At 37.2% G+C, this 27,323-nt stretch overlaps 1 protein-coding gene across 1 annotated transcript in view; it reads left to right on the forward strand.

Annotated features, from left to right (window-relative positions):
- Positions 1-477: 477 nt before the first annotated feature.
- LOC141926403 (BEN domain-containing protein 5) overlaps positions 478-27,323 on the forward strand; it is a 971,122-nt gene continuing 944,276 nt past the window's right edge. Inside the window, exons 1-3 of the mRNA XM_074832076.1 lie at positions 478-504; positions 2,918-3,037; positions 18,197-18,319. Of these exons, the coding sequence (XP_074688177.1) occupies positions 3,007-3,037; positions 18,197-18,319 (154 nt within the window). The 5' untranslated portion in view covers positions 478-504; positions 2,918-3,006. The remainder of the gene's footprint in view (positions 505-2,917; positions 3,038-18,196; positions 18,320-27,323) is intronic.

Raw genomic sequence — 27,323 nt, forward strand, 5'->3', positions numbered from 1 at the left:
CGCCTCCTCCGGGGCGCTGTTACGGTAATTGCCGAGGTAGAGGCAGTCACCAGGGAGAAGGTAACGAGCCCCTCCTTTCCTGGGCGAGCAGCGCTTGTTAAACACCAGCAGCGAGAGGCACTGCGGGGCCGGCGGGACTCTCCTCACGCACGGCCGCTCCCGCCTCTCACGCACCGCCGGTTCCCCTCACGCACGGCCGCCCCGCCCGCCCGCCAGCACCGGGGCGGCCGCCGGCCTGGGCGACCGCGGGAGCGGACACTCTGCCCCCGGCCGAGCTCCCCGGGGCGGCTTCCCCGGGCACCGTCCGCCAGCGCAGCGCTGCCGCCGCCCGCCCGTCCCCGCGCCGCCATGGCGGGCTGCCGGCGGGGAGCGGGGGGGTGCGGGACTCCCCTGGCGGTGACGTGTGTTGCCATGGCGACGCCCAGGCAGCGTCTCGCTCCGTGTGGGGGGGTAGGGGGGGGATGACAACAAATATGGCGGAGAGGAGCAGGACGGCAGAGACGGGTCAGTGCCAGCCGCAGTCGCCTGGGCGGGGGGAGAGGGGAAGAGCCCCCCATCTCCAGGGGCTTCTGGCAGTAGAGGGGGCCTGCCTCGCAGCGGAGTGCGGGAGACGGAGCCCTTCTCGCAGGGGAAGGGGAGGGAAGCGCCTCCTGGCCGAGGGCACTGAGGTGGTGAAGGGGCCGGGGCAGAGGCCCCTGCCCAGGGAGCTGTGGAGGAGGGCAAGGCACCTTCCCTTGGCGGATGAGGAGCATCTTCCCGGGGGAGAGAGAGGTGGTCGTGGGGAGTGCCCCTTCAGGCAGGGTGAGGGGGAAGAGCCCGCTGGCTCTGCAGCCCCGTCTGAGGGGGGATTGCCCCGTTGTGGGGCAGAAGGTGAGAGAGCGAGAGCCCGGCTCACCCAGCAAACAAAATGGGGGGGGGGGGGGGCGGGTAGCGGAGAGCCCCGGTTGTGCAGAGGAAGAAGCAGATGGTGGGGTAGCCTGCAGTGTGCACCATCCTCTCCGCACAGGGGGCAAAGGTGGCAGTGGTGAAGAGCAGAGCAAAACGGTGGTGCACAGGAGTCCCCCTCACACAAGAAATCACGACCTGCTTTATTTAGAATGAAAAAATAATAAGTGAAGACATGGGGTTGGAATTGAAACTGCACCACAAGGCTGATAGCTTGGGGGCTGACCTGCAGCTGCTGCTTGACCTGTCCCGGGAGGTGTCAGGTACCCAGAGGCTGCAGAGGGGCAGCATGCTGTGCACCTTACATCCCACCTAGCTTATTCTGTCAGGGTCTCTTTAAGGAAAGTGCCAAATGTTATTCTTCCTATTCAGGATGTATTAACAATGGCTCTAACTGTGTATGTGAAGGTAAGTTTGTCGGTGAAACTAAAGTTTTGTGTTTCCTCATGAATGATAAGGATCCTCTAGGTACAGGGGTCTTCCCTATTGTAAGAAACCACAGTTACGGTCTTTTCCAACCCACATGAAAACAAAAGCCCCCAAATAAGTTATGAAAATGAGAGATATTAACATTTGGAGGTTGAAACAGTTTTTATGAATATTTAATAACCCACAGCATCATACATAAATTATCTGGGTTCCTGGACCAAAATTTCATTTTTCTAGCCTGCTGTGTTAGCTGCTGTGCATGTGCTTTTCAGCCTCAGAAGTGGCTTCAAATGAAGATGCATTATCCATAGAACTGATATTGGATATTTGGTTCACTTAAGGTGAAAAAAAGTGATAAATATGTGAAATGCTGTTGTGCTCTGGGAAAGAATTCTACAAAGGCTACATCTAAATGGATTGGCCATAAGGTTCTTGAATTCCCTGTGTTCAGCCATGCTGTTTATGAACCCTTGAAACCACACTGTAAAGTTTATTAGACATTAAACTTGTCCATGAGGCAGGTGATTATTTTCATCCACTGTGTTGTGCAACACTACTAAACACAGTGCTGTGAAACAGGAAACAAATCTTCAGTAGCCGTTTGACTTTGTCAGCTTTCCTACCTACTTCATCTACCTATGTCTATGCTGTTGTCAGTAACTGTAACATATAATGTAACTTTCCTACTATTTCCAGATTAATGCGTAAATTTTCTTTTACACTGTGTTCCCTGCTATATTATTTAAATCTACAGCCTTACAGTATTTGTTTTTTAATTTTAACCTTGTCCAGAACCTTTTCCACATCTAACCATTGCAGGTAACTAATCAGTGATTTACTCATAAATATGTTTGAGCTTGTGCTGAAATAATGTTTTGTTGCATGTTCCTGATACACGTCCACTTAAGCTTTTGCAATGCCTGTCTGGCTATTTTGCAAGTCTTAGTTTGTGGGTCCTTCTTTTTTTGAGAAACCAGATGAGGAATCAAAAATGCAAAGAACCACAAACATAGGAAGAAGGCCCAAAACTTTCAGAGATCAGTGGGGCTTGGGAAGCAAACTTGTGATCTTGGCCTATTTTTAAGAAAGGACATGGAAAGTAGGCTGTGGAGAAAGAAGGTGGGCTAGTTTAGCTTTCTTTTTTGCCTTTTTCCCCCTAAACTTTGATGTCTGACTGTCACCTGATGCTAAGGGGATGGACAGGTTCTTGTAGGGATTTTTGGCAGATCCCCAAAAGAACCTGTTTGTCACCTTAGTACCAGGTGACACTGACACTGTTGATGTGCAGGTAACATAATTGGGGAACATTCTTGTTCTTGGTGCATCCTGACTGCTTAATATGTCTTCCTGTTATGTCAGATCTGGACCAGTCTTTAGGAGATACAGGAATCTAGCTCTGGAACCTGCATTTTGCACAAATTTAAATTTTTATGTATGGATGCAAGGAGAATAAAGCCATTACAGAAGGGCTGAACATTGTTCAAACCATGTAAATTGATTTAGCCTGTATGACTATATTATACTTGATGTTCTGTTTTTACAGCAACGTCATGTTTTTACTCCTGCATCAGAAGACACAAGTGCTAACTCTTACCTTCCCATCTGGAAATATTGATTGATGGTAATTTTCAAATGAGAAAACTGAGTTACGGAGAAATTAAAGGTAACTTATCCATGCTTTATAGCAACACAGATTACTGTTATGGACCGTTATTTACTGGTTTAATTCAGTAACCTGTGTTTGACAAGAGTCAGTGTCAGGGAAAGTTGTCAGAAAAAATTATAATGTGCACTCACAGAAAGGTGATTCTAAAAATTCAGTTTCCTCCTAAATATTACCTGATACTGAATTATATACATCCGAGATGCTTACAACTCTTATAAACTCTTAGCTTTGAAAATATACTGTGTCAAGAGGTTTTCTATATTAATTATACTTTACGGAAAGCATACCTTTTTATAATGTAAGAATTTTTCATTTCAGTTTTATTAGTATCTCCTCATTCTTCTGTTATAGGAAAGTAAATCTGTTAATCTTTCTTGCACTGGTAATTATACTTATTGTTTCTGTATATACAAATCTTCTCGTATTTCCATTCCTTCTCCAGGTAAAAGGTTTTTGTTTCTGTAGTAGTTTTTGCAAATTTTTAAACTTTCTTTTTATTTGGGGATTAGGACACAATTGCACAAAGACCTTCAGAAGAGGGACTACCATCAGCTTTTGTTATACTGTTATGCTCAGCATTATTTTCTATATCATGGTTTAAGACAATCTGTGTGTTTCAAATGAGATTGAGACTTAATATGGAGGGTAGATTATCTCACATCTGTCTGCTACAGAGTTCATATTCTGGTGCTATCCCCTCTGGACTAGGCAGACATCTGGTCTAATCCATTAAAATAGTTTCTGTGTTCTGATGTTTGGTTAGAGTGCTGCAAATCAACTGACTTTTCCCTGGGTTAATCAATCATTTTTGCATTGCAATTGGCTCCTTAGTTCTAGCTGGTTTCTTGGAACTACTCAAATCAGCTTTCTGCAATAAACTGTAAATTTGTATGCTTCCTTGTTTGGGTTTCCAGGCTGAAGCCTTCATGACTCAAGCTGGGAATCCAAATTAAGAGCAACTTAAATCTTCACAAATGAAGTCTGCAGGAGAGTGAAAGTGATTAAGACAAGTTTCTTTCAGGAGCTTCTTGGTTTGACTTGCAGTTGTTCTGCTCAGCTGACCTTGATGCCTCAACGTTTGGAAGATACAGGATATAGCAAGACAGCCAGTTTGGTTAAGTTTCTTCAAAAACAGATCGGTGTTATTTTTCCAATTCTGTAGCAAAGAGGACCTTATTAGCTTCTCTAAGGAAGGTTTAGGCATAGGTCAAAGTGAGTACAGAATGCCCATATCTGCTAATTTTTGGACCCATGAACCAGATGAAAGTATTTAGCTTTTCAGACATGGATCCAGCTAAAATTTCACTCCACATTGCTCTTATTCTTCTAGGCATCTATATTACCTTCGTAAGACTTGCTTCCAGAGACCTCAGTGATCAAAGGGTGCAGGTTATCTCTCAGTTCTGTAATAGTTTTCTATCTGAGGCAGCTGCATATTAGCCTGGATTGACAGTTCTAATATGTGTTATTCCACAGTTGCTAGTCATTTTGTGGATATTAGTATTTCTGATATTTCATTGAGTCATTGTAAGTGAAATCATAGTGAAAGCAAAAAAAAGGCATTTACTCACAGTACTGGACAGGAGATAAATACATGTCTTTAGACCAAAGATCCTTGTTATCGAAACAAACAGATTTGCCAGCTGAATGTGTAGTTTTTCATGTTTATTTACATGTCATGATAGATACCTTGCAGAACGATGTTAAGTCATATTTCATATTAAGAATGGTGAGAATTTTTGAAAGCATTCACAGCTGGGCTGACCTGGCTTCAGGGAGGTGAGCTTCAAACCACTGCGGAATGCTGAACCCCCACTCAAAGTCTGGGTAGTAATTAACATTTCTAAAATACTTAGTGTTGAGATCATTGTTTCAGAGATCTGCATGTGGAGGGACTGATAGAATAGCTGTGTAAATTCTGCAGTGTTTTCTAATTGATTTTAATATGATAGTGCTGAGCTGGACTATTTTGAAAGAAAGATAGCTTTTGATTATTTTTTCAAAATAGAATAGTTATTCTTTTAAAAATATTTAATCACATGTGGTGTGAACACATTCTAGTATCAGGAATGTACTTTCTTTTAGGTGGCCCTAACTATTAAATAAAAAGCTGAATGACATAAGACAACCTAATTGATTTGTCTTTAAATATAGGCCTTTTTGATAACTGGAACGTCTTATTCACCGGCTTTGTCATGAGGAAATTTAAAATAGGAGAAATCAGCTAATTACTTTTACAATATTATTTAATCTTGGTCTTTCAAATAACACTGTACATCAGTGGTACTTCTGGTCTACCAGGCAAATTTAATTTCTTCAATTGAACTGTCCTTTCTTAAATTATTTTTGAATTTTCAAGTGTATATAAACAATATACCTTATTTGCTAATACACACCGCTAGCTGAATTCCAGTGTTTGGGAAGAGCCATTGCAGTCTTCATGCTGAAAGGGATCTGCCCACTATATCCTCCTATGAACACAAAGAGATTTCAAAAGTCAGTGGAAATCTGTAAGGGTACTGGGCCCAGCCTTGCAGATGTTCACACACCATAAAGAGCTATTTATGGTTGTTTATAAAATGCTGCAGGATGTATTTGTAAACAAATCTAAAACGTGTTTTGTTCAACAAACACGTTTGCCAGAACTTACTGATAGCATCAGTACATTTTAGCTTAAGCAGTTTGAAGTCCAGGGGATGTTAGAGATAGGTTTGTTAGTAAATTTGAGGCACTAAGACCATTAACTACTTCAGTTTTTACTGCTTAGGTTCAAATATTCATTGCAGTGATACATAAAAATTAACTATAGTTGCTGCAGAAAAGTATAATAATAATTATACTCTGTTGCCAGTAGGCTGATATTCAACTAATTTCCAACTTTTTTAGTTATCTAGTGGAAACAATCCCCACTAGAGGAATTTGTTGAAGAAGGGCTGCTAATGTATTTTTGGTACTTACAGCTTTGATCATATTTCTATTACATAATTTGCCATATAAGGAGACCTGAGAAATACTAATGAAGGCTTTATACAGCCAGAAGATATAATTTCAGAAAAAGAAAGAAACAGGAATGTGTTGGGTGTTCCGGTTGCCATGTCTTAATGGTTTACCATTTCCTAGCCATATTTCAAACAGTTTTTTCTTTGACGAATAATCAAAGCTTTTGAAAGTTACTTACCTCAAGCCTCCCAACGTTTTTTCTTTCAGTGAAGTTCAAAGCACCCTATTAATTATTAGCGCTTGTGAGAGAAGGTTTTTGAATTTGTAAAAAGTGAAATGAGACATATTGAGAATCTTAATAGGTTTTATACTGAAATTTGTAAAACAGAAGTTTCTGCAAGTTTCTTTAGTGTTGCTGTCACTGTACTTAGTAGGCAGAAGTCTCATGCAAAAAACCAGCTCAACCTCAGAATGCATTTGTATGGCCTACATAGCATTTCTGTTTTTTGAAGTTGAGCTCTATAGATTTAAAGCTCATTAAAATACTTTTCAAAGTCAGCTTCCTCTTTTAAAATGTAACAGGCTTGATCTCCACATGGGGCCACTAACAGGACTGGGAAACTTAAATCTGCAGCACAAGCCCGCTTTCCCAGTGGGACACCTAATACCAATAGCCATTACCTTTCACAGAAGAAATGGACAACTTGTCTACGCTCAGAGATTTTCCTTCCTCCTGTTCCTCTTTCCTCCAGCAACACCTGTTTAGGGACAAAAGTAATAGAATGAAATGACTGTATAGCCATCTTTACTTTTTTTGTTTTTGTTTTTTTTTTTTTTTTTTTTAAATAAAGACCTAGGATACCCTGATAACAGAACGTACCAACCCCTGGATGAATGAGGTACTAGAGGACTTGGAGAGGAGTTTGGTACAGCTATTTGCTGCTGATGTCACTCAGATCCAGCAGTGCTGCTTCTGCTCAGCAGCGGTGCTGCTGGATGCAGACTGGTTCCAGCAGACCCACCTCGGTGTATGCATCGTGCTACATCACTCTTGTTTCTGGAGGATTAATTATGCTGCCGTTTTCCAGAACTATATGATTCTATAGAAACCAGCTTAGATTTCTCAAGTAATCCCCAGAAGTAGTTGGCATGCAGAGCCTTGATGCAGAATTGCCATGTTTAGATTCATTGTACCTGAGATAGTAAGTGCTTCTAGGCTCAAGCTGTGTCTACAATTAAACTATAATAGAGGTAAACCAATTTACAAGTAATCGAGAGTTGCTTATGGATACACATCTCTGTGTCCCATATCTCAGCTTCCCTGTCACATTGTCCCCACAACTCATTTTCTTGACATTGCCACACAGGCCAAGGCTGTCATTTAAGAAGTGCTGTATTTTTTAACCTTAGATTTTTAAACATCTTTTTGAAGCATTTTTACTATTTTTATGTCAGAATGGTTTGGAAAACTGCTCTACTGAAATAATACTAATGACTTCAATTTAATTTTGTCACAGGCTGCGCAAATTCAGAGATGTGGACTTTGGTATTAAATCTAGGGCCCTCATCCTGCAAATGCTTGGCATTGAGTTTGATGTACATATGTGTATAGTGAAGGTTTTCATGATGGGGTTCTATTTTAGCATAAGTTAGTTTAGGTTAGAGACTAAAACTTATAGTCTGATACATATGTTTTCTAATATACGTATGTGTCCCTGTTCTCTCAGTATGGTTAACTGGCTGATTTCATAGATTCATTGTGGCAAAAATCAAGTGTAGAAAAGGGGGCGGGAGGAGAAAGTGGTTGTCTTAAATTATTATTATCAAATAAATAAGCTATGTAACTATTTCATTGACTTGCTAATTCACAGAGCTATTTACTTAGCAGTGGATCTCACAGTCACGAGTGAAAACTGGCAAGATTTTGCTTTTACATGTTGTTTCATAACCACCTTGAAAAATGTGTTGAATTTCAGTCTCCACAAAAGCAAGTGGAACATCAGTTCCCATGAATCACCAGAGCAGAGCAGCAGGAATCCATTCCAAAGAAAGCCCAGCTGGATTCATTACAGGTCTACTGATGTGTTTTCATTTGCAATAAACAGCAAAGTTACTGTGTGATTACAGTAAAGTTTAGAGCTGGGTAACACCTATCAAGTGACTATCATGTTTTCATGCATATATAGTGCAGATGAGGTAGTATGATGCACTTGATTAATGAAAAATTCCTCAAATAACCCACACAAATCCAAAGGCAGTGGCATTATTATAGGGGAACTGTCCATGTAAAATAAGATTGTGAGATAAACTTCCCTCTGTACTACTTACCTATACCCAAAGTCTGTAGTACTGCAGAATAACAGATGTTTTGTGACTACACAGAATACCAGTATGTCTGCTGGTTACTTTATTTCTAAGCAGTACAAATAATCAGTAATTTGATCTCAGAGCTTCCTCTATGTAAGCCTTCTTTTAGGTAGAATTTTGGCTCGTGTTCTGAATATTTGAAATACTTTGCATTTCATATTCCTATAAAAATGGTATCAACTTAACATTTGCTTAGTTAAAAAACTGCTGAATATGGTGTATATAGTTAGTAGTGTTCTCTGTAGTTGAATTCCTGTTGTTACGTTGCTGATGAAAGAGAGTTAATAGATCAAGTTTGCTTTGCTGACATTTTCATGTTGGAAAACAGGAATACTGAAACAATATTTAAATCTTTTGCTCCACAGTAGTTTGTGAATAAAACACTGCAATGATCTAATTATTTGATATGAAATACAAGATTATGTTAAAGCGTTTCTTAACTAAAGAGTAAATTCAGCAATGTGAGTGGGCAATGCTTGGGTGGAAGAAATTCTCAGTGGCTTAAAATACTACTTTCTGGAATTGACTGTTTTGGAAAGTGAGGTAAAGATGCTATTCTCAACTAAGAAGTTAAAGGAGTTGTTTCAATGAGTAATTATGATTATGTCAGTAATTAATAGTGTAATTGATTTCAGCAACCTCAGGGAACAAATTATTCCAGAAGTAGTACTAAAATGCCCAAATTATTTTTAATATGTAGTAGTCAAGAAGATTTTTAATTCCAAAGTGAAGAAATTAACTATGTCTGAAAGTAATGTTGACTTAAATTGACTGACAGAAGACATGCCTACCTCCAAACACAAAGTAAATAGGAAGCTAGGGTAAAACTGTATCTTTAAATCACACTTATTCAAGATCCAGGAAAAAACAGAAGTTCAACCCAAAGAAGTATGCATTAATTTTGGTGCATAATACACAGGATGGAAATTGTCAGTAAACTTACATCACTCAGTTTTCACATAGCGCACTCATGATAGCCCAAGCAGTTGTAGCAGTGTGCAACTACCTCTCTTCCAATCATTTGTGAAATACAGGGTTTTGAAGAGAAAGATGGAGACAAAGCTGCTGATGTGTTCCCCCACAGGATTTTGTGCTCTGTGGAGCCCTCATGGAAGGCCTAGTTTCCCATGGATAAGGATTCATTACCACCATAAAGATGCTAGTGATTTAGTCAGAAATTGAATTTAAATCTCCTGAATGCTAGACTTATTCAGTGATAATCAAATATTTTTTTTTTCCTTTGGACAGGTGCATCCACAACAAATTGACAGTAGTCACACTTTAGATATCGAAAAATCAAAATATCTCTGAATTTGGTATAGTACCACAGCTGTCCTATGTTGAGGCTCATCAGGCTGATTGCTTTTGAAGAATACCTGAGAATAAGATAAAAGGCTGATCCAAATTAGAAGGCACAGCTGTATTACCTCAGCGCTGAACCTGAAATAATGTCCGTGATACAGCTTATTAGCTCAGGTGCAGCATCACAGCTACAGCTGTCTTCCTTTGGCCTTGATGGGATCACAGCAGATAAGCTCATGTCTTCCAAAATACAGCAAAGACATCTCTTTAAATACAGGTCTGGAAAGCTCTTGTTTAATCAGCAAACATATTAAGACATTAAAAGTGCTAGGAATTTGACATGAAAGCGGCAATTTTCATAGACAAAAAGCAGTTTTTTACTTGACCTTGCCAATGCTCTTGAAACGCTTCCATAGCACTTCATACTTGGTACTTTTAGGAGATGCCTTTTGTGGTCAAACATTTTGAACGTGGTAGTCAGGACTGAGGAGTATGAAACCTAGGACAATTAAAACAAAGCCTTGGCCTTCTGCGAAAGCTGAAATAAGCCTGCTTCTCTGTTATATCAGGAATAATTATTTATTGAGTCTTTTTCTGTTTCTCAGCTGTGAATCAGTTCATTCTAAAGAAGAGACACACGAAGTTGTTAACTCACAGAGATTTCAACTTTATTAGTCACTGAAGTCTACATAGTCATGGGTTGGGATCATTTCATTGTTTGCTACATATCAGATGCTTTAGTTGTATTTAGCTTGCCTCAATGTGAGTTATTTTTAATTTAGAAATTTATTTTGTCATGACTGGTTATGCTGTCATTAAACCAATTTTAATTATGCTGTTTTTGTAGGATAACGACCACCTGATTGGCATAGTGCTCACTCCTGGTTAGGTATCATGATCTGGCTGTCGGTCAACCACATCTTGTGCTCTTAAATCAGAAAAAACTATTTATTCTAGAATATACAGTGTGGATAAAGAAAAAAAAAAGCATGGAGGAAGTAATGTTCTTATACTGAAAACAGTTTTTGCAATAAAATATGATTTTATTACATAGGAGGGAGATGGTCAATGTAGTCTTTAGGCCAGATCTGCTGTTGCTTTATCAGTGTAACTATGGGTTAAGTCAATCTGTTTCATACCTTCCCTATGAAACCCGAAATATTATACATGGAAATTAAAGTTTGATCTGCAGCAGTTATAAGTAACTGCATCAGTATACTTTGGCTGGTGCTATTTCTTGAGGTTGTTCAGAAGTATCTTTTGGTAAGAATTTTGCATGTAATCATTCTGCATTTGAAAACTTTGTCGAAGAAGGGTTTTTGAAAATGCAAGCTAGATAGCCTGCTTTTGTTAAATCAGTGCCTTATACCTGGGGCAGCTGTTGAAACATGGATATATCTGTGAACCTTTCCCTTCCTTTCATCCCACTTTCTCTATCCTCCCTCACATATAATACAAAATGAGATGTATAAAAGCTGATTTGTTTCAGGATTTGGTAGCATGGGAAATATTTACAGCATTTTGGGGTGGTACCAGAGAATACTAGTGAGTGATTTCAACCACCAATATCTTTTCCCAGTTTTGTGGGTAATATCATGAGCTTTTGCCCTTACCTGACATTTTCTACCAATTCCAAACCCTGCAATTGTCTGCCTGTTTGGACTCAGTATTTTTTGAGGTCATATGCACTCCTTGTCTTTGGGAAATCAGTTGCTTACAGATTTCATAAAGACGTGGGACCCTACAAAAGAAAGTTTTACCCATTGAAGTTCTGTAGTACCACACCAGGGACCTGCTTTAACTCTTCAGTTCTTTTTTTGCCTCAGAATCCCTAGACACAGAATTTCCTCTTGCTTGGTAGGAACACCCCCAAAAAATCTTTTACTGACCTAGAACTTGAATTCCTATGCACTCTTCAACTGGTGTTTCAGCATCTCCTACTATTCATATGCAGACCTAATTCTCTGAGCCATCTCTTATCTCCCAGGAAGAATAGACTTGCTGATATGATTACTTTTTTGCAGATGCAACTGTGAGGACTAGCTATTATTTACTCTTTTCTCTGCTAGTTGGGGATGTATGTGATGCATCCTATTTTGTTTACAATTTATATGTTTTATGCTTTTGTTTGATCTGTTTTTTATTTAAAGAAGTATTGCTACTATAGCAACTGTTGCATCACGTGACATCTTTGATATTATCAAAATGCCAGATACTTGTTAAAGAATAAATCTGTATATCAGATGAAATTCACTGATTCTTACAATGTTTTTAAATAAACATTTTCAGTTAACATATTTGGTACTACTGTGTTTTTCAGTATTTTTTTTTCCTTTCTGGTCTTGAGTATTATAGTGAATAGGTTAAAGATTATAAGTACAGTAAAAAGAGTAATGGATACTATTTTTTTCTTGTTTACTGAGTTCAGAGCATTAATTGCTTTTTTATTTTTGTGAGGAAAAACTTTATACACCTTCTTGGACATTTTGGGTTTCACTAGTGCTACAAAAAATTCTATTGCCATTTGCCTCTGACAAGAAGGTATATCCTTGGAGATAGCCCACATTGAGATAATAAATAAATATTCTTGAAGTAAAGCTTGAAGTTATGCTTTTAAGTTAAAGACTGGAAACAAATATTACATATAAAACAAATACAAGTCAACACAAGTTGACTTACTTTCTTTTCCTGTAAACTCATAAGACAGTATCAGCCACTGGGAGTGGGGAATTGTTGTCCAGAGCAGTATCTGTCTGCCAGGTGTTGTCTTCAGTTCGATGTTCATCACTAGATTTTGGAAGGGATCAATCCATTGACCTTGGATTGGTAACTGTATCTCTATCTGGATCTACATTTTTGAATTACTGGGTAGTGCAGATTTCTCATCATCTTTTCATCTTTGATCAGCCAGTAAGTTGACAGCTTTGTTTTGGGCTAAGCACCTTATGTACTTTTTTGTTTCTACTTATCTTTGGGCTGCCTGCTGTTTGCTCAATATGAGTATTTAAGCAAAGTGCTCTTTGCGGTCCCAGCAAGCCTTTTGTAGGGACCCCATGTGATATCTTTAGTGATCATTTTCCTTTGACATATCTGCATGTAAGAATGAGACTTTTTCCAGTCTCAGCTTCAACTGAGACACCTATGCCATACTTTCTCTAGAGTAAATCAGTTTGGCTATGTATATCTAAAGAAGTATGAGGTATTTAGATGCACTTATGCCTTCTAACCCAAAATAAAAAGTTAATGGTGCATTAGCCAAGGAATTGTGTTAGGAAGGTTAAAAGGATATGTTGTCTGGTAGCCTCTGTAGCAGGGGTAACTTGTGCAATAAAAGTAAAAAAACCCGAACAATAAATTATTTCCTTCCTATTTATGCAATCTACCACAAGCTTTTTCAAGACCATGGCAGTAAGCTTGCATTTTATTTTTCCTCAGTGCTTTCAGAACCTTTGCATAGCTCAGAATTTACCTCATAATCTCTGCTAAACTAGTGCTTGTGTTTTATTCTGCATGTTTTCTTGAATATGAATACTCGCAGTTTGGAGACAGACTTGACAAGCAGTCTGTTGGTCAAACTGTAGGAAGAAAGTAATTGAAGAGACAATTACTTTACAGATGCTTTATCTCAAATTGGATTTCTAAATAACAACACAATGTTAGTATATTTTTAGACCTAGACCAAGCTGTATGAGAATGCTGTCTGTGATAATCAATATTTTCCTTGTTCTGCTTGACCTTTGGAATAGGTAATGGTGACAGTATGGGCACAGTACCTGAATGTGAGGCAGCAGGTGGTGTTGGTACCATGCTGGGCATTCTCCCAAACTCTGGGATTTGTAGCCTCAACATAATTTCTTCTGTTTCTTTTCAGATCATGGTGACTGTGAATTAAGTACATTTCAGATTCACAACACTTTCTGCAGTATGGTTAGATTCTCAGGGTCATGCCCAATCCTTGCTGCAGGATACATGGCTGTGAAAATCAAAATGACAGTTGTGTTCTCTTCTTTTTCTTCCTGTTTTTTAGGCCAGTGGAGCTGGAATTCAAAACTCCTGCCTGCTGCTGCCTGTAGGATTTTTAGAATGGCCATAGAGCATTCAGAGCTGATAGCAAAAATAAGAAGTCTTCCTGATTATCAGTGCTGCTGAAGGCTAGGGACAATGATATAAAAGCTTTTATTTAAAAAAAATCGAAGAACAAGAGAACATAACTATTAAAACTACAGATTTCTACACATGCTATCACATAACAGAATTTTGCTAAAGTTACACTATTTGCAGTCTTCTCATTTGTGGAGAAGACACTGCTATTGGCATATCCTCTGTGTTACTTATCCAAAACATGAGTTCAGCAAAGTTCAACCAGAGACATGTTATATTTAGGAGCTAATAGGAGTTGCTGCTGGTCATCTGAATGAATTTTTGTTTGTTGCAAACTGTACTGAGAGTTCAGATTCGCTTCTTTATGGGTTTTCACAATAACAATACTGCTCAAGGCTGATGAAGCTCTTCGTTAGGATAGCTGGAAACTTTTTTTGGCCCCTGGATGATGGGAATCTGGCTATTAGATCTTTACAGTGTAGAAATTTTCAGTGGCAAAATGTATCCTAATTTTGTTCTAAAATAAGGATCTCATAACAGAATGAGAGGTGTCTTGATGACATTTGTAATATTTAAAGAAAGACTTCTATAAAGTTCACTTACAGTTATTGTATCTTTTCATGTTACCTTCCCTTTCTTGTTGGCTGTCCTTGTTAGGCAGCAAGTCTGAACATAAGAATGATGCAGGTTTTCCAGGCAAATTCACTGTATATTTTTCTATGTCTGTTTTAATGCATCTGTGCTTTCCTACCTAATGTAGCATGAGGGTAGCTGCTGACTGCTAGCTCCGTGGATTCTGAAGCTTGTCACAGCTGGAAGTTGGGCTCGTTGTTTACCCAATGCAAAGAGTAACTATTGCTTACTAAAGAGGTGCCTTCCCCTAGAAATTGCAGTTTTTAAAGAAAATGTACCTCAATCTGCATGATGTTTGTTGTCGTTAATACTGTTTTCATCTTTACCTAAATGAAGAAAAATGTTGGCTTTACCCTTTGAGCTTAAGAATAGCAAGAAGGTCTGGAAGTTTCCAAACTCTTCCTCCTAAGAATCCCAGTCCTCTGTAACTGATTCTATTCATTTTCACTAGTTCGATGTGAAATATGTCCATGATGACAATACTGATGAATGCAGATACCAGAAGACTATGCCCAGGTTTTATTTTAAAGCCTTATATACTTACAGAGATTTCAGACACCTACAGATTTTATACCTGATAGAAAATTACCATTAAAGTTTAATACTGTGGTAAAGTAAATCCTAGGGATTTGCTGGAGACTCCAGGAGTTTAAACTATGAAGAATTAGAATAAAATAGCTATGTTGTACAACTTATAAGAAAAATAATTGACAAAATAAGACCTGCAGTCTGAGAAAATTTCTTTGCTAAGTTACTTTTGCCTTTGCTTGTCTTATCTAACCTTTTTTCAAAGGAGAATCTGGTCTCCTTAAGTGTAATGTGAAGGATGTGCTTCAGTTAATTCTCTTTGTTCCCTTTCAGTTTGTTTCGGATTGAAGTGCTATTTCCCTTCCTTACAAGGTTCTGTCATACATCTTTGCCTCAGTCAAGTAAATCTACTTAGGGCTCCCCAGTTGTGAGGACAGGATCTCTTTATTGGGCAGAGGACTTACGGCACAGTATAACAGTTCTCTCCATCTGAGGATGGTAATGTATTCTCAGCAACACTCACTGCATCTGCTGAACAGACAAGCGTGAAGCCCTGTTTTATAATCTAGTAATACAGCAATGCAGGCTCTTTTTCGGCCAGTAGTCTGGCCTTTTCTTTGTCACCCAAGGAGAACATGCCAGAAGGGACATAATGCTGTTGTGCTGTATAATAACGTGAAGTTCAAAGACTGCAGTTTTGTGTGTTCAGAGATTAACTAAAGATAATATAACTCAAAATATAACACAGTACATTCTGACTATTCAAAATACTCTGTAATAAAGAACATGCAAGGAGAGATTAATATTATTAAATGACTATGAATTATAGGCTATCTGATGATATTATTCTCATTCCTGAATGGCTACAGTAGGCCAGGAGGAGCAGATGGAAACTTTTTGCTAGGACACAGTTACTTGACAGCTTCCTTCTGCATCATTTAAAGACTCCATTGGCAGATTCTCTAATTTGTCAGTTAGGTGGAAAGGGAGATGTAGCTCTGTCTTCTGCCTGCTTTTCCTACACTGTCTTATGGTGGCAGTATTATGAATGTAATCTTTTCTAATTTCTTTGTCTTTATCTAAACAGTGTTTCTCAGCTATCTTTTAAGAACTACAAGACACCTATTACTTTTAGCTGAGACTTACAAGTGAGCATTTACCAGGAGGAGTTCAGTCTTCTTACCGCTCTACTTAGTTGACCCCCTGCCTCCCATTCTTCCACTATGGTCCCTGGCAGCTCCTGCATTCTTGGTGGAGATCTGCAGGTTTCCCCTGAGTTTTTCTTTGTATCCTTGATTCCATGTGTTGGATTACAAACAATTAACTTGACTAACTGCGACAGGTATATGGGGGCTCTTAATCAAAGTGGCACTGAACTGAAACTGAGGAAATGGTTTTCCTGTGGCTGCTGTTCTGAATGACAGGTTGGATGAGGCAAAGGGATGAATTATATCAAGTGACATGGTCGTGGCCATACAGATACACAGATGCCCCATCCAGGTCTAAGTTTGCCTCTGGTGTTAGCAGCCTTTGAGCAAATTGCACCAGCTTACCTCTAGCTAAACATCTAGATAAAACTATCGTAAACAGTTTTACATTTGAAGAAAATGGTTTAAATGCTGCAGATTGCTATCTGTGGGTAGTTATTCAGTCTAAAACAAATAAACTTGAGGTTGCAAATAATGTTTCTAAAAAATAATAGTATGCATTATTTAATATCTAACTTTTTGGATTATGATAAAGTAGGGAGAAGTTTAAATCTTCTTTCTTTTGTTGTAGTACTTCTCAAAGAGAGTAAGTTCCAAATTTCTTCCCTGAGAAGACTGGGGATTTATATGCTGAGTGTGGACCTGGATATACAGATTTTTTAATATGGGATATATATACCTCTGAAAATATGAGTATATAATAGAAAGCCTGACAGACCCTTTAACTGTGGTGTCACTAATACATTGATATAATTTGTTACCTCAGCTAAGGTGTTTTGCCTCAAGAGGTGGAATACATTTATATATGGAAAGGTCAGTTTTAATTAATAAGCTGTTTTCATCATTCAGGGCCAATATGAATTGCTTGTAACATTTGTGTGAAATAGTTTTCAATATAAAAATAAAACAAATTGAGCTTTATGTCACATTCATCATCCCCTGTAACCCATTTAAATGTCAAAAAATCAGTGCAGACCAAAAGTCTATTTCTAGAAGCCTTAGTAGCCCTATTTATCAGTGAAATAAGATATTATCATCCCATTATTCCATCACATGCCTTCTGCACTTGAAGACATACACATTTCTTCTAGTTTTCTGTAACACAGAAGATAGTTTTTCTATTGTTAAATATTTGTTGTCCAAACAGTAAATAGTGAAGAAAATGCTGAGCCAATGTCAGAAGAATGAACAGCTAGTTATATTATTATGTATTTCTTTCACTATACTATAATTTTAATGTATAATATAATACACAAATATTAACTTACTTTCTTGTACACTTCTCAAATGAAAAAAATCACTGTGTTCTTCCATCCCTATTTGGAAACAAATTTTTTGCATACTGCGATTTGTTAGACAGTGTAATTTTACTGGAAGAACAAAGCTTTCAATGTATACACTAATGGACATATTTTGACAAAAATAGTGCCTTTGTATAGATAATCTATGTCCTCATATATTTTATTATGAAATAACCCCCACATTTAAAAAAATTCTTTATTTAAGTTATTTTTCTGAGTTTTGTATTCTAAGCAATCAAGGCTCAGCTAATCAAATGCCTCCATGACTGTATGTCTCTCCCTTCTAATAATTTTCAAATTTCAAATATGAGTGGGACTTAACAGTCTGAAAGGTTCTAAGTTCATTTAAGATGCATGAAAATAGGCAGCAGGATAGAGGAAAAAGATCCCATTAATGCCCATGGTGAGGAATATGCTGCTGAGGAGTTCAGTTCTAGGGAATGCATGCGGAATATATGTATTAGAGAGCTCCAGTCAAAAGAAGTGGATCCAGCTGAATATCAGACTATTGCATACAGGAGGGTTCAGCCACAGGACATGCATATGCCAGAAACCAGGCTGTGTGGTTTGTTTCTTAGAGAAACTTTAACATATGATGCCATTATTATATCCAAATTCTTACATAAACTTTGAAAAGAAAGAGTTCATTTACTGGTGCATATGTTAAATGGTGCAAATTTCATGTTATATAGAAAAACATGGGGGAATACCCTTCTACTGTGCTTTATAGTTTTTTGTTTAACTCTCATGCTTTTTTTTGGTTTTTACTGCAACAGGTAGTGCCATAGGAAGTGATGATATCATAGCAGGGAATGTGAGCAAGTACACCGTTCTCCCAGCTGGTTATTGTGGACAGCCTAAAAAAGGACATCTTATATTTGATGCCTGTTTTGAAAGTGGTAAGCATTTTTAGCGTTATTTTATGGTACAGAGTTGTCAATATATTGACACTATTAACTATATAAAAAGTGTCTTAATTCTAAAGACAACTTGCGTTAAATACTGCTTAACTCAGTGATGCACTTCAGTCAGACTATGATATAAAATGAGACTGCTCAAACATAAAAAGGGTTGTGACATTTGTTATTACCTACAATGTACATTGCATCAGGTCCATCCCTTACCACAGATACCTAAATGGATTTTATTCTATTGTTATATACAGTATTTGTAGACCACTAATCAAAGATGTCATGTTTAAAATAAATTCTTAAAGTGCCAAGCCCATCCTTGCATAGTTAGAAGATTTTACAAATGTGTATGTGCTGTCTAAATATATTTCTTTGTGTTTCTTATGGCCTAATTCTATACTGCTGTGGTTAATGGAAGTTCTGCCTCTGATGTCAGTGGAAGGAGAATTAAACTTTAGGAAGCTACTGCAAATTGAAAGAAATTGTTTTTGCAAGAGTTATAGTTAGCATATCAATTTAAAGAATATTTTTAATCGTGTATGTTTATATGCATGTGGGGTATGTAGGTAAATATATATATGTATATGATTATGTAGCATTGTTTAAATTTTTGTGTTACATATATGTGTGTCTCCAGATTTTTAGCTTAGATCTATTATTATTGGCTTACAGACCTACAGAGCACTGTTAAACACCATATGTACAAAAGGCATTTGGCAGGATAAACTATAGTTTTGAGCATGGTTTATGTGAGAGGTGCTGGTAATGCCAAAACTGCTACAGTGTCTTGTAAAATGAGCTTTTTATGAAGAGTTACGTCCCTCAGGGTAGAATACTGGCTGCCAGTTCCTGGATAAATATTAAACTGAGTTATTTAAATCCTTTGATTGCATTATGTAAAAGGTGTAAATGATGCAGTGAATAATAAAGAATATCTTATTTTTAAGATATGTCTCTGAAGGTTCAGAGAACAGTTACGTATTTTTAAAAATACTTTGGATGCTATTTAATAACAGTTATGATTTTATGAATTTTTGTATCAGAAAAGGACTTATGAAATTAATCAGTTGGCCAAGCTGAGAAATTTACTTTATTGTGTTAAGCTGCTCTGCAATGAAAAGGATCAGTAGCAGCCATCAAATTATTTGTGAAGTAATGTGAATCATTGCATGATGGTTTAATTCCAGTTTTTGAACAATAGAATTAATTATATTTTAAAATTAAAACATTTATTCAGTTCAAAGTAATGTTCATACTATATATACTTTGACAATAATAGCATGTGATAGAGGCAGATGCTATCTGAAATACTCTGTTTATTTACATTGTAGCATGATGAGGCTGTGATGTTGCTTTGCATATTCAGACACCTCCAAAATACAAATATGAATAAAATTAATACCTTCATTTACTTTCTCATGATGACGACTTATTAGCAAGAATGATAATAATATTGTGTACACTTAATATGTAAATTCTCTTTATCTTTTGTTATATGTCAGCCAAGTAATTGCTTAAAGTACCTTACCTGGTCAAAGCAAATTAACTAATTACTGGATATTTTATGAAATTGTTATTAATGCTGAAATCTGCCGCCTCCTATTATCCAAACAGTAGTATACAACATTTATACAGTAGTGTATTGATACTCTTCAGGTGTTCAGCCGTGAGAAGAGAAGGCTCCAGGGAGACCTTAGAGCGGCTTCCCAGTACTTAAGGGGGCTACAGGAAGGCTGGGGAGGGACTCTTTAACAGGGGGTGTAGGGATAGGATGAGGGGTGACAGTTTTAAACTGAAAGAGGGTCGATTAGTGAGTGTGGTGAGGCACTGGCACAGGTTGCCCAGAGAAGCTGTGGCTGCCCCATCATTCAAAGTGTTCAAGGCCAGGTTGGACGGGGCTTTGAGCAACCTGGTTTAGTGGAAGGTGTCCCTGCCCATGGCAGGGGGGATGGACTAAATGATCTTTAAAGGTCCCTTTCTACGCAAACCATTCTATGGTGCTGTGATTCTATGAAAGCAGGTCACATTAATTTTACAGTAATTCCAAGTTAGTGTTATCTTATAGACCTAAATATATTTGAAGGAAATAGGCTGTTGGGATATAATTTATAGATTTTTTTCTAAGACTTGTGTTTTGTCTATTATGATGATATTGTTACTAAACATGAGTATGTCATTGAAATCTAAGATCCGTCATACTTAAGAGGTATTAAAGGTTCTTTACAGTTAAAGTTTTGTAAGGATTTATTAAATCTTTAAAAATAAACATAGTGTAATTGAAAACCACAATAGTTATACTATACAGTGATTATAACCCTATATCTAATGTAACTTTAGTAGAACATTTGACATTGGTTTGTATAACATTTTCACTGCAGATGATCTTGGTCTTAATAAAGATATGTTAGGATGGAGCAAAGCTGGCTGGACCCATGGGCTGGTAACCATGGAGTATTTGTTGATGATTTGCTTTCAAAAGAAAAGTTGTCTTAAATGTGATTCCCTAAGTGGCTCTCCTCTTTTGGGCTATATTCTGTATTTTCTTGAAAGATCTGGTTGATGGAACTGAAGGTTCCTTCCTAGATCTATTTTTGAATGACTATGATTTTATATTGCAGAAAAGGAAGTAAATACCTTTCAGAATAGAGAAAGAGTATTAAACTTGTAGAAAGCGAGAAAAAGATTAACACATACAGAAGATGTGCTACTTAATATGCTTTCACTTTTGTAATGGCTATCATTATTGTATTAAATAGTGTTGACAAGTATGAATTCATTTGAGACAGAGGTGTGTTTTTATGTAGTCTGAAAATCGATGTCCAGTTTGCTGTTTTGAAGTGCCTTGCTTTCAAAAAATCATAAAAAATAGAATTGAAATGGGCATTGGACTTTCTTTTTAGTCCACTCTGTTGTTGAGAGGCAAAATACATTATTTTTGCCATTCCTGACAGATATTTATCTATCCTTTTCAGAGACTTTCAGTGAGGAAAGTTTCAGTGAGAAAACAGAAATCCATTCTAACGCTGCAATTTGCTCAATATAAGAAACATTTAACTTCTACATAGAAAGTTCTTACCAAAAATGCATTAATTCTTGTCCAGTCCTATAGGCTCAGAAAGCAGATGATTCCTTTCTTCTTTGACTTAATGGAAAGCTGCTATCATATCTTTCTTTGGCCTTTCCCTCCTCAGGTTAAATAACTGCTATTTTTTTAAATAGTTCCTTAGTGGTCATATTTTCCAAATTTTCTATCATTCTTTATTTCCTCTGGTCTTTCTCCAGCTGTTCCATGCCTTTCTTGACAGGCAACAGTGCAAGGTGAACATGATACTCAGATAAGCTGGTGCCAATACTATGTAGAGTTTATTACATGACATGCCTTGCAATCTATTTACTTCTGCTATGTGACAGTCCAATCATTTTCACAATAGCATGGCACTGTTGACTTCTATAAAATTTATGATCCCTTTTACTGTCCAGATCCTTTTCAGACAGAAAGCTACCTAACCAGTTTGTAGCTTGTACTTAACTTACCCTTAATGAATCTAATACTAGTGAAAGAATCATTGCTGTAAAATAAATACAATTATTGAAAGTGAAGAAAGATGGTTGAACCCTTTGTCTTATAAATAACAGACAGAGGAGTGAAGGAGAGAATTATCAACTTGCAAGTATGTCAGGAATTTGAATTTGTGTTTCCCATGGTTCAAGCTAGTGTTCTAACTGGAATCTTCCGTGTTATCTTTATTAATGTATGCAGCCAAAAGAAACTTTTAACATTAATTTATCGTTAGTATAAAAGAAACTGATGAAAATTCAGATTTCTTGCATACTACAACATAATTTTTTGGATAATGCCACTTTTCACAAGAAGCATGAGTTAGTTTCAGGGAAAAATGAAAGCACAGTTATCTACGTATAGAACCAATTTAAAGGAAATAAATGTCACATTTGAAATGTATACATTTAGTCAGTTGTAATTCCTTCTCCTATTATTCATTAATGCACTAAATTATTAACACAGTTTCAGTAAAGCAGCAATGCAGTGCTATACAGATGTTCACCTCTCATCCTATTTGTTCTGGCAAAACTGGGAATTTTGCAAAATATAGTGCTTTGGGGAAAAGGATGTATTTACTCTTGCTATACAAAGAAGTCTTTCCTGATTGAGTCAGGGCCAGATTTTGACATAAAAATGTTCTTTAGGGAGTCTGGCATCTTATACTTAAGGTGAGTTGGTATTTCAGACATTTTATTTTGTGTAGATCTAAATGACTTTAAAGTTTAGTTTAGCCAGCTGCCCCTACTGTCTTGTGTTGGCTTAGTGCATGTTGTTTCTGATGGCATCAATTTAGCCAGCAGCCTCTGCTGCGGTGTGGCTAAGATTTGTTTTTATTTGCTTAGTCATTTTTTCCTGTACCAGATGTTTTTGGAGATGATACCTCCAGAGCTGGAAACTTTTCTGGGAACTTAAATAACTGCGTTAGATTTGCTTCTTCATTTGAGGTAACAATTATTTAATTTATTAATTTTACATGATACAAAGTCTTTCATATGTGTTTTGCAAAGTAGACAAAGAAAACATAAAAAAAAAGAGACCAGTGTTTTTATGGTGCTGATGCCAGTTCAACCCTTTGTGCAGAGTGCCAGTCTAATCTGACTCTGCAGAAGGGAGAATGAAGTTTGGCAATGACCCCAAAGCATGGGAACTTCAAGGATTTGACCATTGCTTATGCAGGCTGCAAAAATATCATTTATGTCAGGATTCAGAGAAAAGAAATATAGCTGACAGTTTTCTTCCAAGTCCCAAAGCATGACTGAATAGGCCAGAACACGAGTCATATTAGAAACACAGTTGCAGCTATCCTGTAGCTCTGAAATGAACCATGAAATGTCAGAAGCTCTTGGTCATGGATATTTTTATTTGTTTTTGTGTAAAGATTGAAATCTACAGATTTGAGTCGATGCTGTCCAGTGAGAGCATTGGTGATTGACTCTCTTGAGTGTTGAAGCAATTCGACTTCAGCTTCCCTGCACACTCATCTCATATAAATCAGGAGAAACCTCAAACATACTGGATTCTTGTGGTAGTCTAGAGGATGCCATCAGACAATATGGATGACTTGCTCTTTAAAATACCTTGTCTTGGGCTGTCTAGAATGCAGCAACACCTGTTCTAGCAGGGTACGAAGCATGGCTCACACTATCATGCATTTAGGCTGTATTTCTACAACCGCTACAGAAGTATACCTTCAAAAAGTCTGTAAGAAATACCTTCCACTTGGCAACCATCTTCATTGCTGTGCTCATAGTGCTTTGATAACATCAGAGTTCCTCTGAGCTCAGAATACACCTGTGCCCACAGAGGCATCCACACCTTTTTTTCTCATTGTGCAAAGATGTTTTGCTGGGTGTAGCTACAAGTTGCCTTCCCAACTCTCAGACTGCTTTCAAGGTGGGCTCAAAATGGCTATAGCTTTTGCCTCCCCAGGCTCTTGATGTAGAGAACTGGCATATGAAAAACTTCTGTTGACACTGCCAGCTGTGTCTTCACTGAAGAGAAATGGAAGGGAAATTCAAATATTGTTCCTTTTGTTTGGTATCCTCTGGCTTGCTGGTCACCATGCATTGGTTGATCACTCTGGCCTGTACATACTTCTGGATTACCCAGTGCCTTCTGTCTTGCCTGGTAGGATGTTGCAGGGAACATGGGAGGAAGCTGGAGTTAGGTGGTAGACTGTGATGTGTTGTGAGGATGGTTAAAAATCCCAAGCTTGACAGTTTTTGCTGCTTGTGGCTCAAATTGCTTGTTTTATAATACTTTTAAGGATTGAAGGAACAGTGTTGGCTCACAGAGGTTCGTAAATCTCAGCATTCATACTGTTAAATACAGGGGCTTTTTATAAGGTTTTGAAAATACATATTTTGGCTTGTTAGTCAAATATAATGCTGTTTAAATGTTAAAAAATACTGTGTTTCTTGAAATTAGAAATGAAGCTGCCGTCTGCTTTTATTCTCATTTCAACCAAAAAGTGGAACTCCGCCAAGAGTCATTAAATCTTCTATCCTTTGGATGAATTCTTATTTTTTTATGAAAAAATGTTATGATTGGGTAATTTGTGTATTGTGGTTTATGTTGAAAAGGTTGTAATTAAAGTTTTGTAAAATTTTAGATTCAATCTCAATTACTGTAAACCTCATATTATTATGTTGACTGATGTACCACTGCCTTGCAGTGAAAATTATTGACAAACATTAGTTTGGCTTTTTCTACAGCAGGTTTATAAAATATTTTGTATTAGAAACCTGATTAAAAAATGTAGTGCTGATGGATTGCAAATTATATTAATCAGTTGGAAAAAGTTAAGATTTACAATGTATAAAGAGATCTCATGTGACTGAGAAGTACCCTCATATCATTTTTGTTCAGGTTTTAAATATCTTTCTATATTTCAAAAATAGGATAATGTACTTATAAAACACTTTGCCCAACACTCAAAATTGCAGTAAGTGATTGTAATTCCGCTGATCTTATTGTAACCACTTACAGGCGTGAAATAGGCCATTGAGCTTTACCATGAAAGATATCTTTTGAACAAAAGCAAAGATAATATAGGATGAATTGCCCTTTGGGGGTGCCTGTGTCCCAGTTGTTAAGACTTGACATGTAACTTCAGACAGCTAAAATTAGGTGAGATTAATCTTACTTGTGATTAATAAAATACTGTAAAATTTGAGTTACGAAACATTTTCTGAAATGGACATTTTTGTTTGTAAAAAGTTTAAAAATGGAAAGTAAGAAGATACAGAAGATGATACTGTTAGCATTATGTTCAAAGAAAAACTGAGATCCACCCTAGGAAACAGTTGCATTTTGGCCGCCTAGTGTACAATTGTAATATGCTTCCAAAATTGTTTAAACAAGCTCATCCTGCATGTGTTTACATTTAAGTGAACAGAAATACCCTTCTTCACCTTGATTTCAGTGGCACTACTATGATATCCTAGAACAGGAATAAAGAAACACAGGCAAATGTAATAATGGCACATTAATAGAAATAAAAAGTGCAGAAGCTGTTTAAAGCTACTTTCTTCCAGTGTAAACAGTTTTAGTAGTAGACTAAACTGTGTTTTGGAGCAAAAACTAGTTGTTATTCCAAATTTCCTATATTATAATATGTCATGTAAAGCTAGAATCATTAACTCAGGTAGACTTTTTTGGCTTTTACTTCTATGAGAATGCTGATATGCAATGTAGAAACAAAAGAAATGAAAGTCCATATATTATTTCAGTAACGATGTCTGTTTTCAGCCTACTTTTATGGCATCGAGGTGTGTCTGATTAATGAAACACTTTATTTTAGTTATTTCCTTATTTGTTGACAGTAATTTATGCCATATTTCACATAAAGATATTAAGTGGTTATTGCTACCAGTAGGGATAATTTAACAAATGTTTCCTTTTTCTGAAAATGTCTGTTCCTAGTTCAGAGCAGTGTTATTCTATCAGAGTATCAATACCTTTGGACTACTGCAAGTTGGAAGCCACAAAAAAAATCAAGAACAAAAGATTGATTTTAATTTTTTGTTTTAATGATGACCCTAGGCATAGATTAATGGATGTAGCATGCACAAAGTGATATCAGTTAACATATATGACATTACTCAGATGTCTCAAACTCCGGAAAAAGCATGTGAATGATTTATGGAATTGATATTAATCTCTTTCCAGTAAATGCATTACTAAAGTTACATGGGAAATTGATGTTACTGCTGTAATGCCAAATTAATTTCTTTCTTGCTAGGTCAGCATTGCAAATGGAACTAAATATTAACCTTTTAAATATCTAAACAGAATATAGTATGGAAGACATTTTTACGAATGGGGGAGGGCTTAGTATTGATGTGATACCAGCTAAGAAATACAGCAGTAGGCAAGTATCTTAACTTGTGGGAAATAGATATTAAGCATTTATGGAGCTAATGACAATGCAAGAAGAATCGGTATAATAGCATCAGTAAAGAATTAGGATGTTATTTGTTGTTGGGGTGCTGATTATAATTTTCACAGTCAGTTTATCTTCTGATTATCATGCAACTTTCTTCAAGACCTAGCCTTTCCCTCCCGCCTCTTACCACATCTTTGCATCTCCTCAGCTAGTATACAAGCACATGTGTTGATTTGCTGTTTGACTGACCTGAGAGGGACTGGAATAAGCAACTGTAAATTGAAGCAGAAATGTCTTAGGTCAGTTATTTGTAATTTCAGAGCAGATTTTCAACAGCCTCTGTATGAGGAACAATCAAACAGAGTAGGAATCCTTAGTCTGGAAAAGAGACAACTGAGGAAGACTATATTAGAGGTCTGTAAAATCATGATTCTTAGTCAAAATGTCAATGAATATGAAACAGTGGTTCCCTGTCTGTTCTCTTCATGCAAAAACTAAGGGCCATCGAATGAAACTAGCAGTTAATATGTTGAAAGCAAACAAAGGAGAATGATTCCTCACATATTGTTTAATTAAGCTGTGGAGCTTCTTCCTGCAGGATGTTGTGGATGCTAAAAGTTTACATCTGTCACGCTTTCAAGCAAAAAACCCAACTGACAAGACCAGTGAAGAAAATCAGTTGAGAGCTACTAAACACTGACACCATCTCTGGCTCAGAAGGTTCATAAACTGTTCATGGTAACCTGGGGAATTATTCTGGGGAGGTATCTTCAAATGATTGCTTTGTTCCCATGCTCTTCTCTAGGGATCCATTTCTGGCAGTTACTGGGCTAGACCTTGATCTCACCTGATAGATACATCTGGTTAAATGGTTAATCACTTTTAGTACATATGATAATCTTTTGTTATTTTCTAAAAATAGATTACAGGTTATAGTTACAAGCCAAAATTAACATCTTGCAAAACTATAATTTGATCAGATAATAGGAAGGAAAATCTTACAGTTATTGTTTCCATTCAAACTAATTTTCTTAGGAAGATAG

This window comes from Strix aluco, chromosome 8 (assembly GCF_031877795.1).
Source record: "Strix aluco isolate bStrAlu1 chromosome 8, bStrAlu1.hap1, whole genome shotgun sequence".
NCBI classification, from domain to species: domain Eukaryota; kingdom Metazoa; phylum Chordata; class Aves; order Strigiformes; family Strigidae; genus Strix; species Strix aluco.